Consider the following 15,321-nt stretch of genomic DNA (forward strand, 5'->3'; position numbering starts at 1 on the left):
AGCTGAGATACAAAGCATTGGCTTGGCCAAAAAGTTACTTTGGGTTTGTTATAACATCTTATGAAAACCCAAACGAACTTTTTGGCCAAGCCAATACATGTCACCGAGAAAGGCTGCTTTGTTTGAGATGCTGTTGTCCGTTATGTTTCAGGACCCCCGTTCCTGGGATGGAAACGCACATTCCTGTCATATTCCTTGACTTAAATGGTAAGTGAGGAAGTCCCTTCTGAAGGCTTTCCTCTGAAAACTTCATGTCTGAGTAACACCTGCTGTTGTTCAGTCACTAAGTTGTGTCCAACTCTTTAGCGACCCCATGGGCTGCAGCCCGCCAGGCTCCTCCGTCCGTGGGATTTCCCAGGCTAGAATACTGGAGTGGTTTGCCATTTCCTTCTCCAGGGAATCCTGCCAACCCAGGGATCGAATACGTGTCTCCTGCAGTGGCAGGCAGGTTCTTTACCCCTGAGCCTCTTGGGAAGCCCAAGTAACATTTAGATTCTAACCAGGTATGCAGATAGGCAGTTCTGCAGGCCTGAGGTTCAGGTCCATTTTATGTGTGCAAAAAGACTCTAATACCTCAACAGAGAATGAATTTCCTGTAAGCTTAATGTTTTTATAACAGTGATAGGTATGTTTCATCACGATGTGTTCTCTCCCTTCAATTTAGGATGGTAGTAATGTTTTCCTGCACTTAATTCTCAGGAAGAGACTTCTCTCCGGAAATGACTAATAACTAGTAATGCTCGTGTAGCGTGTTTTCTTTTGTCTGGTGTCTTCTTAGCGTTATCTAATGAATTTGTCACTTTTTCTGTGAGTTCTTGTGCCATCCATCCATGCATCACTCCCCCCGCCCCTGCACCTTTTAAAAATTACTGTCATTTTTTTCACTCTTGTGAAATATTTTGGATACAGCTCCATTTTACATATATTCTGTCTGAGGAGAGAAACTGAAAATGAAAAGGTAAGATTAAAGAGCTAAAAATAATTTAAAAGTCAGCATTTAAATGCCAAAGACATCTGCAGAAGAACCGTGTATTAAAATGAACTATCCTAAACAGACAAGCGTGGATGCCCTCCTAGTTTTCTTTCACCCTGAGAGTGTGTTTCAGCATCTCAGGTATTTAGTGTCCTGTACCATTTGGCTTGGACTTAGCTGGTGACTCAGCAGTAAAGAACCCACCTGCTAGTATGGAAACCCAGGTTCAATCCCTGGGTCAGGACAATCTCCTAGAGGAGGAAACGACAACCCACTCCAGTATTCTTCCCTTGAAAATCCCATGGACAGATGAACTTGGCGGGCTACAGTCCATGGGGTCACAGTCTGATGGCCTAACAACTGCATGCATGCTCCATTTGGCTTACTTGGATGCGTGGGTGATGTTTACATACGCAGGGAGTCAGAGAAGAACACTTAGCCACTTGCACCGTCTGTCCACCCGTCGGGGTTTTAAGGTCTTGCCATGGTACTTTATCCTGCCTTGTTCTCTTGAGCCTTGGAGACTGAAGGCAACTCTGTCCTGTCCTTACAGTAGGTTCCTAGATGGGTGAGGGGTGTGTACGTGTGTGCAGGAGGGCTAGAAAGTAGAAAAGAACAAGCTTAAAGAAGACCTAGCAGTATGGATATTCCAAGACAGGAGAAGCACCCTGTTCAGCCTTATGTCTGTTCTTGGTCCACGAAGCCCATGTCCTAGAAAAGAGACTTTCGATGCTCACCCCCAAGCTTAGATGGATGGGGAATTGGGAGGGTCAGGCTTGGACAGGAATAATCAGGGGACCACAGGGCAACCATTCCGTCGCCAGCTCATGTAGCCAGTAGATTTGGTTTGTTAAATTTACCTGTCAGATCATTGGAATCACTCTCATTGTCATGTCTTCAGTGCACTGAAAGACGGGGAATTGGAGTTATAATCCTATCCTTAACATTTATGGGTTGACCTTGAGTAACCTCTTGGGTTTCTTGGCTTCCATTGCTTTCCATGCAAAATAAGGCACGGAGGCAGGCAATTGGATTGAGAGAATTTTCTTGCAGCATCTCCCATCTCAGATGTGTGAACTGTTTAATGGTCATCCTCTGTGTCATGTAAGATTTCAGAGCCAAAAGCAAATGAAATTTGAGGCAGGAGAATTCTGCTACTAAGCACATTGAAATGTAGCTGTTAGGGGTTATCCTTTAAAGTGATCTCCGTATTTAATGGAACTCCTCCGCTTTTAGCTGATGATTTCAGCTCTCAGGATAATCTCGATGACCCCGAAGCCGGTGGATGGGATGCTACCCTCACTGGGGAAGAAGAGGACGAGTTCTTTGAGCTGCAGATCGTCAGAGAGCATGACGGAGAGGTAAATAAAGTGTAACTCGGGAAGACTGGGTGAAAAGTAGTTCCTTAAACCTTTCCCCAGGCCTTTGGGAACAATCAGCAAAGTTATCATTTCAGTGCCTCCATTTCTCAAGAAATATAAACAAAAATCTTAATTGTGATTTCCGCGAAGAACGGAACCAGTTCCAGAAGGAAAGGACCAATCAGATTATGCCCATTCACTGTGGCACAGGATCTCTGTTAGTATTAGCAGTTCACATCAGCAGTGGTCCACTCTCTGGGGAAATGCTCCTGACATACATGGAGGCAAAACAGCACGATGTTTGGCACTGACTTTGAAATGCTTTAGTAAAGACTTGTGAATAAGGGGGAAAAGGACTAGACGAAGCCAGATGAAAATGTTTCAGTCTGAGTGATTAAGCGGGGCTTAGTTTCTAATTCTGAGTATATTGGAAAAATAATGAAAGATTTTAAGGAAGGAAAGCCAGTGCAATACTTAGAAGGACATACCAACACTTAGCGTTATTCAGAGATGCAAAGCTTGAACTGGGGTGTGTTCTGTAAAAACAGTAAAACGTTCTGTAAAACAGTGGGCCTGCACCCTTCTTTAATAAGCCAGTGTCATGAATGTCAAAGAAAGGCTAGGAACCAGCCTAGATGAAAGTGGACTAAAAGGACAGGACAGCTAAATGTAGTTTGAGGTCCCAGATCAGAACTGCTGAAACATCTGCGTATGGACTCTGTATTATTTAATAGTATTGTATCGGTGTTACATTTCCTGAATATGATCATTGTTCTGTGGTTAAGTCGGAGGAGGTCCTTGCTCTAAAAAGATACTTGCTGGGACTTTCCTGATGGTCCAGTGGTTCAAATCTTGCCTTCCAATGCAAAGGGTGGAGGTTCGATCCCTGGTCGTGGAACTAAGATCCCACATGCCTCGGGGCCAAAAATCCAAAACATCAAACCAATGTAATATTGTAACAAATTCAGTAAAGACTTTAAAATTGGCCCACATCAAAAAATCTTAAAAAAAAAGAAAAAAGATACTTGCTAGAGTGTTCAGGGATAAAGAATTACACGTCTGTAATTTACTCTAAAGTACTTTAGCAAAAAAAACACCTGAAAACAACAGCAATATTGAGTGTGTATGTGTTAGAAAGAGGAAAAAAGGGAAGATATTCACAGTTGATGCATTTGTATGGGAGAAACACAGGAGTTCATTATACTAAATTTACAGCTTTCCATTTGAGTATTTTTCAAAGTAAATTCATTTTTGCTGCCAACCAGGAGCATCCTGCTCTGTACCCGCCCAGGTAGGTACCAGAGGCCACGTCCCCGGGTTCCGTGGTCTCCCAGGTCATGCTGCAGGCAGCACTGCCCTCGTGACTGGTCTGCTCCCCTTCGGCCAAGCCAAGACGTTTCCTTGTGAGGTTCTGTGTTTTAGGAGGAGGAGGTGACTCCGTCCTTCCCGTCTTCTCCGCAGGTGAAAGCGGAAGCCTCCTGGGACTCCGCCGTGCACGGCTGCCCTCAGCTGAGTAAAGGCACCCCCGTGGACGAACGGGTGTTTCTCATCGTGCGGGTGACGGTCCAGCTCAGCCATCCAGCCGACATGCAGCTGGTATTGCGCAAGCGCATTTGTGTTAACGTTCACGGCCGGCAGGTGGGTCACTGACGCTCATTGAAGAGGTGACTTTGAGTCTGACATAAGGGCGGGGCAGTGGAAGGATCGCTCTGGCCTCTGACCCCACAGTCTCTGTGGCCCTCTGAGCTTTTCTCCTCCAGGCGACTGTGGCTGTCCCGTGCCCGTGCTTGCTTCAGTCCCGGAGCCCTTCAGCCTGACTGCCTCCTAGATGGCACTGCACTGTTACCCTGAATCTTTATGACTCCACAGTCACAGCTCTCAGCCCTGCTTGTGGGTGCCACAGAGCCCTGTCAAGGCAAAGTTCACTGTTTTGTCTTTGACTTTCCACCTGGTTCTGATAAGATGAGAAGTTCACTGCCGATGAGCTGTTGTTTGTGCTCCTCACCCTTGGTTTTCCATGCTTTCCTTTCTGTTCTGCTGGTTCACTGATTCATGTATTTGGAGAGAGTCCTCTGCCAAGCTTTGGGGTAAAAAGATGAATGAGAAATAGCCTGTGTCCTTAAAGAGCCCGTGTCCATTGGCCCGTGAGTGTGTATAAACAGGGGCCGGTCTTCCGTGGTGGTGGCACCGCTGTGCAGATGCTCGCCACAGCAGCGGTACAAGAGCAGTCAGGGAGGAGGGGAGGGGGACATGCAGCTGCTCCGCTGCGGACAGGGGTGGTTGGCAGGCAGAGAAGGACTTTTTGGCTGCTCCCCAGAGAGGAGGAAATACACGTGCAGAGATGGCGAGGGAGGAATGGGCGTGGCAGGCTTGGGGACCATGAGAAGCATAGTCTGATGGTCAGAGTGTTCTGCAGAGGCCACGACCATGCCTGTCCACACAGTTGCAGCGAGATTATGAAGGACCTGGTGCCACATGAACCAGTTTAGTAGAAAACTTCTAGATAAGAATAGAAAGTACTTCTCATATTGGTTTTGCAAAGATAGGATTTGAGAGGTTGAGTCTAGGGATTCTTCTCAATATACTGGCTAAAACCAGACAGATGAAAGTAAATCTTCTCATTTAGAGGAGTACAGTCATGGTTGACAGAGTCCTAGATGTAATCTCTATCCCTAAAAATTAATCTTTAGTTCTAAATGTCACACTGATATCAATCTTTGAATGAAGACGAGCCGTAATGCTGTTAAAATTCAGCTCTTTGGCTTGGCGCTCCAGCGTCAGGACATATAGGTCATGGGGTAGCTGCTGATGTACGTGCTGTGTCTCCCATTCACTCTTTTTTGAGAAATCTTTGAGGAATTGGAAAAAGACACGTTGCCCGAACTAGGGGTTCTGGCTGCCAGGTGTTGAGACTGGCCTGGTTCAACTACCTGCCCCCACAGAAATTTTAATAGAAAGGTGTGTTGTGAAGTCACCAGGTTTCTTCTATTTTTTTTCTTTTTTTAATTAATTTTTAAAATTTTTAGACATGAGAAGTTGCTGCACTCCCCCCTAGTTAAAATGATTTGATATCAAACTGAAATTGAGATGGTTCATTAACTAAAATTTGCTTTTCTGTAGTGAGAGCAGAGACTTCCTCATGACCCTAATACATGCAAGTTAGCTTCAGTGATTCCCTACAATTGGTAGATGCAAGGGGATGGGGTGGGGAGTGGGGATGGGTCTTAGTGTTCAGTGGGGACAGAGTCTCAGCTTAGGAAGATGAAGAATTAGGGAAATGGATGATGGTAAGATATGGATTGTGCAACAAGGTGAATATTGCATAGTGCCATTGAACTGTGCAGTTAAATATGGTTAAAGTAGCACGTTTTATGTAACTTTTACCAAATTAAAAAACATTTAATAAAACAATAATTTCATACAAATAGAAAACAGAAAAGTAAGTTAATGGCAGCTCCCTCACCTCCTCCTACCACTCATTAAAAGAAAACAAACTGTAGCTGTACTTTGACCAGTGTAATTGGTAATGGTTCAGCCTTGCAAGACTGGAGTCAAGAGTGAAGGGATGAAATATATGCATTCTAAGAGGCTCTTGCATTCTTAGATGCTAAAATGTTCTTAAAAATTAACTAAAGATCACTTAATTATTATTAAATAAGTTTGTGAAAATACATACCTCTGAGACCAAACAGCTTTTTGTCTGTTCTGTTTGGGTTTTTGTGTTTTTTGAAAAACCTATATCCTACTTTGCTTTTGCATGGGGAAAGAGGTTCAGTGTTGGTTTAATATTCTCTCTCCTCCTTATCTTTATTCACCAATTGTATTCTGCCCTCATCCCTGCTCTCTTCAACCTCTACAGGATGTTCAGTCTTAGCAGCATCTTCAAATGAGTCATCTATGCATTAATTCAACAGTTCAATTCAAAGCGTGCAGAGAGCGCAGTCAGCATAAACAGTGACCATGCACTCTTAAATCATTCTCCGTAACGACCCTGCTTTGGTCAAGAATTTAATGCCTGAACTTGTCAATATTCATAGTGCAAGATGTCCATCGTGCTGGGGAAAAAAAGGATTAAGAGTCACCAGCCTTTCTTTACATTTTAGTTAGAAGGTCATTTTATTGTGTAGAAGTCAACAGTCTTTTTCTGTAGCCTTTTTAAAGCAGAGTTGAACCAGATGCCTAACGTGGTTCCAGAGTTTAGGATCTGCACTTTTCATGTATTCGGTCTGGTAAATGCAAGCATCATATAAGTGAGTTTGTTTGGGGGCACTAAGAACAAGTTGAGGAACCTGTATGTAGTGATTTGGGTTTTGACTTACATTGCAAATAATGTTCTTTTTCTTTTTGGCTAGCATGAATATGGTGTCTTTTATGTTGCCTCTTTGTTAATGAAAACTCAGTTTTTGAGATGGGAAGCCATATCTTCTCTTTTGTTTTTCTCTAGGGTTTTGCTCAGAGTCTCCTCAAAAAGATGTCACATCGAAGTTCTATTCCAGGCTGTGGAGTGACTTTTGAAATTGTCTCCAATATTCCAGAGGTGAAGGATCATATGAAATTGGAATTTACTAAGAGTAAACATGTAACAAGAGCTAACTCCCTGAAAAGTCACCTACCTAAGAAATACCATGAAAATGTGTATATACAAAAGTGCTGTAGGCTTGTAGAGGAATTTTGTAATTGTAACTTGATTCATAGCACAATGTGTGTGCACATGTAATACTTCTGTGGGCTTAAAAGGTTCTGGTTTTAGTCTTTTGTTAAAGAAGAGTCTTTTGAAAAGCAAATCAGCAGCATTTTACTCATAGAAGAGGATATAACCTTAAAGGGAGACAATACAGCATAATACAGAGTTCCAGGGTAACATATTGGAATCAGACAGAAATCTTGTTTCTGTCACCTCTTAGTGAAGTGAACTTGGGTAAGTTACTTTGAGCCTAAGTTTTTTCATTTATCAAACTGGGTTAGTAATACCTCCTATACAGAGTTGTTTTTTAAGGATTAAATGAGACAATATACACAAATTGTACACATGTTAAAGAGTAAATTGTAATTGCTATTATAGTTAGCAATAGTATTACTATTAAATACTAATGGGGTAGTATTTTTTATACTTTTAATTATTAATTACTATTAAATACTGATAAATAGTATTTATTACTGTTTTTCTTTTTGAGCTAATTGAGATGTGCATAGAAATGAAACAAATGGAGCTGAAAATACCCATGACAGGCGCTTGCTAGAGAATGTAGTTTATATGCTTCCTAGTACTTATTCCCTGATTTAGACAGATTTGTTCACCTGGTTATTGGCACAGCTAGTAACCAGGCCTTCCTTACCGGGATAGGAGAAGTGAGGGGTCTAAGGAAAGGACTCTGACAAAGTGAGGAAGAGTGGTTCCCTCCGTCATCTTGACTATGGAGCACTGGGGAGTGAGTGGGGAGGTCCAGGCTGTGTTGCCCTTGGGGGTGGAAAATGGGACTGGGACCCTGGGGTGAGGACTCCCACCTACGCACACCGTCTCCCGTGCCTTCATACTCTTCATTCAGGGGCTCAGTGTCTGTCGATCGATTCTGCTGAGTATTTGAACAGTAGATGGACAGTATATATTTGAAGACAGATCAGGTTTTGGAAGACTGAGAAGATTACACAGTACTTGGGCTTCATTTTAGAGTTCTTTTATTGCAGAGTGCTTTTGCTCTCAAATAATGTCAAATAGTGACTAAATTCTTCCCTGGCTCTTCAAAGTATTAGGCTTACAAGGCAAATATTAACTGTTTGATTGTTTAATTTTGAACCTGCCGAAACTTTAAAAATTGAACCCCTTTTCGAGTTAGACTAGCTGCAAAATCTTGGGTCTGTAATAGGTTGCTCTTTGTATGCTTGGAGGAGCCTGGTAGGCTGCAGTCCATGGGGTCGCTGAGGGTCAGATACGACTGAGTGACTTCACTTTCACTTTTCACTTTTGTGCACTGGAGAAGGAAATGGGAACCCACTCCAGTGTTCTTGCCTGGAGAATCCCAGGGATGGGGGAGCCTGGTGGGCTGCCAAGTATGGGGTCGCAGAGAGTCAGACATGACTGAAGTGACTTAGCAGCAGCAGCAGCCAGAGGTTTACTGTTTATTCTTTGTATCTGAATGCTTTCTCTCTTTTTCCAGTTGTTTCAGATCTTAACTCTATAAATGGTTTGAATGCAGTTGAGAAACACAATGCAATGAACCACCCTTTTCTCCCTTCATCTTTCTTCCCCTCCTTCCTTCTCATTTGCAGTTTTCTTTTTCTCTTTAACAGGGCATTTATTCTTCAGGTGACACGGTTTTCAAAGGGCAGAAGTGTGCAGTAATCAGCGGAAAGATAAACAGACGGCCTCACGTGATGGGGCTACCTGTTAATAATTTGCTAAACGACTAAGTTGGCAAGTGTTAGGGTCACATTATCAATTCCTGATGATAAAAAGGAAAAAATGAGACTTAAAGCCTACAGTGTAAGGATTTGTTATTTATTTTAAAAATAAGCTTCTTAAAAGCTGTGTTTCATCATGAAGAAGCCTGGGAAAGGTCTTTGTGTTTCATGTTGCAGAGGCCATGAGGACTCAGTAGCAAAAAGAAGTGGTTATAGACCAGAGAGCAACAGGAGATGGTTTTGCCTTTCTTTTTCTTCTTCCCTTTTTGTTTTTGTAAAGCAGCTAGAATGCTTTCATTGCTAATGGGGGTATAAAATGATACATTCACTGGCTGTTTATTATCAAGTTAAATAGACATCTACCCCATCACCCAGTAACTCCACTTATAGGCCCTTATCCAAGAGAAATGAAAACATGTATCCATAAAGATTTACATAAGAATATTCAAAGCTGCTTAATTCAAAACAACCTAAAGCTGGAAGCAACCCTAACATCCATCAACAGAGGAATGGGTAAATAAAGTATGGCTTATCCATACTGTGGAATATTACTCAAGCATGCAAAGCAATGAACTACATGATGACCAGATCTCTTGAGTCACTATGTTACGTGAACAGCCACATGCGGAAGGGTATAATTCCATTTTTGTGAACTTCTGAAACAGGCAAAACTAATCTGTGGTGAAAGAACTGATCTTTCCTTAGGGGAGGGAAGGAGTTGAACTTTATGAAGTAATGGAAATGTTTTATATCTTGAGAGGGATGTGGATAACGTGGGTAAATATGTTTCTTTAAAACTCAGAGACCTTGTCTCTCAGAAAACCAAGATATGTCTGTTCCCATCAGATACCAGAAAGTATTCCATGTCCAGTGGTGAACAGAATACTCTCATCAGGAGTCAGGAGACCTAAGTTCTAGTCTTGCCTCTCTTGCTAATTATGTGGCCTTCCTCTTTCCTTGTCTGTAAAACAAGAATGATTCCTAGGCCCAAATGAATTACTGTAGGAGAGAAAAGTTTTGTGAACTTAAGCTGGCTTCTGAATTTTTCCATATTTTATCTGTTCTAAGGCTTATGTTAATTAAAAAAAAAAGTCTTGAAGTTAGACTGTGTCTTAAAATTGATGCTGTCTTAAATTTAATTGGCCGAGTTTTTCTTTTTTTTTCCTCCTTAGTAATATATAAAATGATATTCTCTTAAAGTTGATGGCATCTTAAGATGCAGTGGCATTTAGATACATTCAGTTCAGTTCAGTCGCTCAGTTGTGTTCTACTCTTTGTGACCCCACGGACTGCAGCATGCCAGGCTTTCCTGTCCATCAGCAACTCCCGGAGCTTCCTCAAACTCATGTCCATTGAGTCAGTGACGCCATCCAACCATCTCATCCTCTGTTGTCCCCTTCTCCTCCTGCCTTCAGTCTTTCCCAGCATCAGGGTCTTTTCCAATGAGTCAGTTCTTTGCATCAGGTGGCCAAAGTATTAGAGTTTCAGTTTTAGCATCTGTCCTTCCAATGAATATTCAGGACTGATTTCCTTTAGGATTGACTGGTTTGCTCTCCTTGCAGTCCAAAGGGCTCTCAAATGCGTCTTCTCCAACACCACAGTTCAAAAGCATCAATTCTTCAGCGCTCAGCTTGCTTTATAGTCCACCTCTCAGGTACATTCATGATTACTGGAAAAACCATAGCTTTGACTAGACAGACCTTTGTTGGCAAAGTAATGTCTTTGCTTTTTAATATGCTGTCTAGATTGGTCATATCTTTTCTTCCAAGGAGCAAGCGCCTATCAATTTCATGGCTGCAATCACCATCTGCAGTGATTTTGGAGCCCCCCAAAATCAAGTCTGTCACTGTTTCCATTGTTTCCCCATCTCTTTGCCTTGAAGTGATGGGACCAGATGCCATGATCTTAGTTTTCTGAATGTTGAGTTTTAAGCCAACTTTTTCACTCTCCTCTTTCACTTTCATCAAGAGGCTCTTTAGTTCTTCTTTGCTTTTTGCCATAAGGGTGGTGTCATCTGCATATCTGAGGTTATTGTATTTCTCCTAGCAATCTTGATTCCAGCTGGTTCTCCATCCAGCCCAGCATTTCTTGTGATGTACTCTGCATATAAGTTAAATAAGCAGGGTGACAGTATACAGCCTTGACGTACTCCTTTCCTGATTTGAACCAGTCTGTTGTTTTTGTCCAGTTCTAAGTTTTGCTTCTTGACCTGCATACAGATTTCTCAGGAGGCAGGTCAGGTGGTTTGGTATTCCCATCTCTAAGAATTTTCCAGTTTGTTGTGATCCACACAGTCAAACGCTTTGGTGTAGTCAATAAAACAGGAATAGATGTTTTTCTGGAACTCTCTTGCTTTTTCGATGATCCAACAGATGTTGGCAGTTTGATCTCTGGTTCCTCTGCCTTTTCTAAATCCAGTTTGAACATCTGGGAGTTCTTGGATTATATACTGTTGAAGCCTGGCTTTGAGAATTTTGAGCATTACTTTGCTAGCATGTGAGATGAGTGCAATTATGCAGTATTTTGATCGGTTTTTGGTATTGCCTTTCTTTGGGACTGGAATGAAAACTGACCTTTTCCAGTCCTGTGGCCACTGCTGAATTTTCCAAATTTTCTGGCATATTGAGTGTAGCACTTTCACAGCATCATCTTTGAGGACTTGAAAGAGCTCAACTGGAATTTCATCACCTCCACTAGCTTTGTTCATAGTGATGCTTCCTAAGGCCCACTTGACTTCACATTCCAGGATGTCTGGCTCCAGGTGAGTGATCACACCATCGTGGTTATCTGGGTCATGAAGATCTTTTTTGTATAGTTCTTCTCTGTATTCTTGCCACCTCTTCTTAATATCTTCTGCTTCTGTTAGGTCCATACCATTTCTGTCCTTTATTGAGCCCATCTTTGTGTGAAATGTTCCCTTGGTATCTCTGATGTTCTTGAAGAGATCTCTAGTCTTTCCCATTCTATTGTTTTCCTCTATATCTTTGCATTGATCACTGAGGAAGGCTTTCTTATCTCTCCTTGGTATTCTTTGGAACTCTGCTTTCAAATGGGTATATCTTTCCTTTTCTCCTTTGCCTTTTGCTTCTCTTCTTTTCACAGCTATTTGTAGAGTCTCAGACAACCATTTTGCCTTTTTGCATTTCTTTTTCTTGGGGATGGTGTTGATTCCTGTCTCCTGTACAATGTCACAAACCTCCGTCCATAGTTCTTTAGGCACTCTTGTCTATCAGATCTAATTCCTTGGGTCTATTTGTCACTTCACTGTATAATTGTAAGGGATTCGATTTAGGTCATACCTGAATGGTCTAGTGGTTTTCCCTACTTTCTTCAATTTACGTCTTAATTTTGTAATAAGGAATTCATGATCTGAGCCGCAGTCAGCTCCCAGTCTTGTTTTTGCTGACTGTATAGAACTTCTCCTCCTTTGGCTGCAAAGAATATAATCAATATGATATCGGTATTGACCATCTGGTGATGTCCATGTGTAGAGTCTTCTCTTGTGTCGTTGGAAGAGGGTGTTTGCTATGACTGGTGGACTGGACTAAATGTTCGGTTTTACCATATGATGGTATGTAAAACCCCAAGCAAACTTATTGGCCAGCCCAGTGTATTTTGCAGTTTTTGATGTTGTTATAACAAAATTCACAAGTAAGGGATCTGATTTTTTCCCAAGAAGAGTGGTTTGTTATGAGCCACATGAGCTTGAGAGATCTGATTAATTACGTTAACAAAATCCCTCCCGTGACATGCATACATCCCATTTATATGCCTGGACCAGCTGTGTCCATGGAGCTGGGCAAGGGAGAATATGCCTGGGGGCTTCTCTGCTTGGTCGGCTTCCAGTCTTGGGCCTCTGTCTGCAGAGTTGGGGATTGGACTATGTGGAGAGTCCATGGGAGGCTGCTTATTGAAAGGGTTGCAATCTCGCCTTTCTTCCCACTCTTACCCTTCATCCCTATGTCTGCCTCCTGCGAGGGTCCAGCTGTCACCTCAGCTCCTTAGTCCTCCCTCTGGCCCCTCAAGATGTGTTCCTAAAGTACTGTTATGGTCAGGTTTCCAGCTTGTTCCCCAGATCCTTTCTAACCAGGAGTGTGTTGGTTCACAATGGAAGTGCAGGAGAGGACAGATTTGTTGAAAACGTGCCGTGTTTCAACTGCTCTGGTTTAGCCTTTTGAGTGACCCCAGCCAGCACATATTCCGTGATTTCTGTGGGAAAATGCATCTTGAGTTCCAAGAGCTGACTTTAAAATGGAACTGGGAATACATCCCATTTGTTCGTTCGGTACGCTTTGTGGATTCGTATAGGTAAGATGCCTCTGTAGCATTTTCTTCTGCAAGGTACTTAGTTTTAATGTGTAACTTTCCATTCTCCAGGATGCTCAGGGAGTAGAGGAACGAGAAACGTTAGCAAGGATGGCAGCTAACGTGGAAAACACGGCGTCTGCCGACTCAGAAGCGTACATCGAGAAATACCTCAGGAGCGTGCTGGCGGTGGAGAATCTCCTCACGTTAGACCGCCTTCGCCAGGTCAGCTGATGGGGACAGGGCAGGGTGCCAGCCCAGCTCAACCCAGGGTTTGACTTTCCGCAATTCACAGTATTGTGACGTCTAAACTTTTGAAACCTCTTAAGTGGAGCATATTGATTTACATTAAACTTGCCGGGTGAGTCTTCGAAGATACAAAAATGACATTTGGAAGTTACTTTTTCCAAGACCCTAAACGGTAGCTAGTTGCCTGGACAGTGCTGTGCTGTGTGCTCGGTCGCGTCTGACTCTCTGCGACGCCATGGACTGCAGCCGCCAGGTTCTTCTGCCCATGGGGATTCTCCAGGCAAGAATACTGGTGTGGATTGCCATGCCCTCCTCCAGGGGGTCGTCCCAGCCCAGGGAATCGAACCCAGGTCTCCCACAGTGCAGGCGGATTCTTTACTGACTGAGCCAGTAGTGGAAGGAAATATATCACTCTTGCTGGTTAAGAAGTATTTTACAAATTCCTTGACACTGGACAGTCGCCAAAGAAAAATGTAGCCCTGAGGCAGAATGTTGTGTCCTTTCTTGGCCTCCACAGCCTCAGAGTGGATCTCTAAGAGGGAAAACAGAGGTGCCAGCCATAAACCCAAGGCTCAGAGAAGCTCTAAACATCAGTTTATGTAGCTATGTTGAAACTTTTAAAAAGATTTTAAAGTTATTAATTTAGTGTGTGCCAGGTCTTAGTTGTGGCCTGTGGGTCTAGTTCCCTGACCGGGGATCGAACCTGGACCCCTGCTATGGGAGCACAGAGTCTTAGACACTGTGGACTACCAGGGAAGTCCCAAACTTTTTTTTTTAATAAACAAAAATACTAATGAAACATAAAAGTGAATGGTCTGCTTTTTTTTTTTTTTTGTCAAATAGGTTTTATTTTTTTTTTTTTCTCTAATTTTATTTTTAAACTTTACATAATTGTATTAGTTTTGCCAAATATCAAAATGAATCCGCCACAGGTATACATGCATAATTTTTTCTCCTGGGACTCACTTGTGGCCAGCTTCAGGGGAGCCATCAGTAGATAAGGAAAGGAATGAACCACATAACCTGTCAGCTGCTTAATTACCTTTGACTATTCCACAGTGACAGTAATTGGGTCATTCTGTTGTTATGAAGTAACAGCTGTCATTTAAAGAACCAGGGGACTTCCCTGGCAGTCCAGTGGTTAGGACTATATGCTTCCGCTACAGGGGGCATGGGTTTGATCCCTGGTCAGGGAACTAAGATCCCACAAGCTGTGTGGCATGACCACACCACTCCAGTAAGTAAAGAGCTTGGAATATGTCCACAGCTCAAAGCCTGCTTTAGACTCTGTTGCTCTGGAAGTGTGTGTCTCATGTGTGCTTTTCCTCTGTGTTTTCTCTGACCCACAGGAAGTTGCCGTGAAGGAACAGTTGACGGGAAAAGGGAAGCTGAGCAGGAGGAGCATCAGCTCTCCTAATGTGAACAGAGTGAGTGCGTGGGACCCCAGCCTGTGCTCAGCCCAGGACCTGCTTTTGCTCCTCCTCTTTCCTTGGGTAACTCCTTTCCATCCTTTAAGTCTCATCTCAGGTATCATTTCCTCCTCTGCACTGACTGTAGTTCTCACTTCTCTACCCCGTAGCATCGTTGCAGCCCTCCATCTCTGACCTTCCTAATGTTACACGGTAAGCATCCGTGTAAGTCCCTCTGGATTTGCTTCTCATTTATCTTCATACCTCGGGTGCCTGGCACAGTGACTGTGTCAGGTGAGCAAAGCTAGCGTAGTGCCTGGGGAAAGCCGTTTGAATTTTCTAGCCTGAACTTAATTACTTTCAGGTTGAGGAGAAGTCTGGACCTTGTTTATAAACTCAGTTGCTCAAAGGTCATCCAGGGAGCATGAGTGAGTCAGTCAGTCAGGTTTGTTTTGTCACAGTGTCATAAGTTTGTTGTTGTGTTTTAAAACATAGATAAAATTTACATGAATATGAAGCTTACAAATAATTCTTCGCATGAATATGAAGCTTACAAATAATTCTTCACAAAGAAATAATGCTTGAAACCCTGTGATTTATCTCTACTTTCCTTACTTTTGATAAA

At 42.8% G+C, this 15,321-nt stretch overlaps 1 protein-coding gene across 4 annotated transcripts in view; it reads left to right on the plus strand.

Moving 5' to 3' along the window:
• The window catches only part of KIF13B (kinesin family member 13B), a 211,804-nt gene that overhangs the window by 146,495 nt on the left and 49,988 nt on the right, over window positions 1-15,321 (plus strand). For all 4 annotated transcript variants that reach the window (XM_061426800.1, XM_061426799.1, XM_061426802.1 and 1 more), the window contains 6 exons: window positions 152-207; window positions 2,210-2,334; window positions 3,796-3,972; window positions 6,779-6,871; window positions 13,111-13,263; window positions 14,637-14,714. In XM_061426800.1, coding sequence (XP_061282784.1) covers window positions 152-207; window positions 2,210-2,334; window positions 3,796-3,972; window positions 6,779-6,871; window positions 13,111-13,263; window positions 14,637-14,714 — 682 coding nt within the window. The remainder of the gene's footprint in view (window positions 1-151; window positions 208-2,209; window positions 2,335-3,795; window positions 3,973-6,778; window positions 6,872-13,110; window positions 13,264-14,636; window positions 14,715-15,321) is intronic.

The sequence above is a fragment of the Bos javanicus genome, chromosome 8 (assembly GCF_032452875.1).
Source record: "Bos javanicus breed banteng chromosome 8, ARS-OSU_banteng_1.0, whole genome shotgun sequence".
NCBI lineage: Eukaryota > Metazoa > Chordata > Mammalia > Artiodactyla > Bovidae > Bos > Bos javanicus.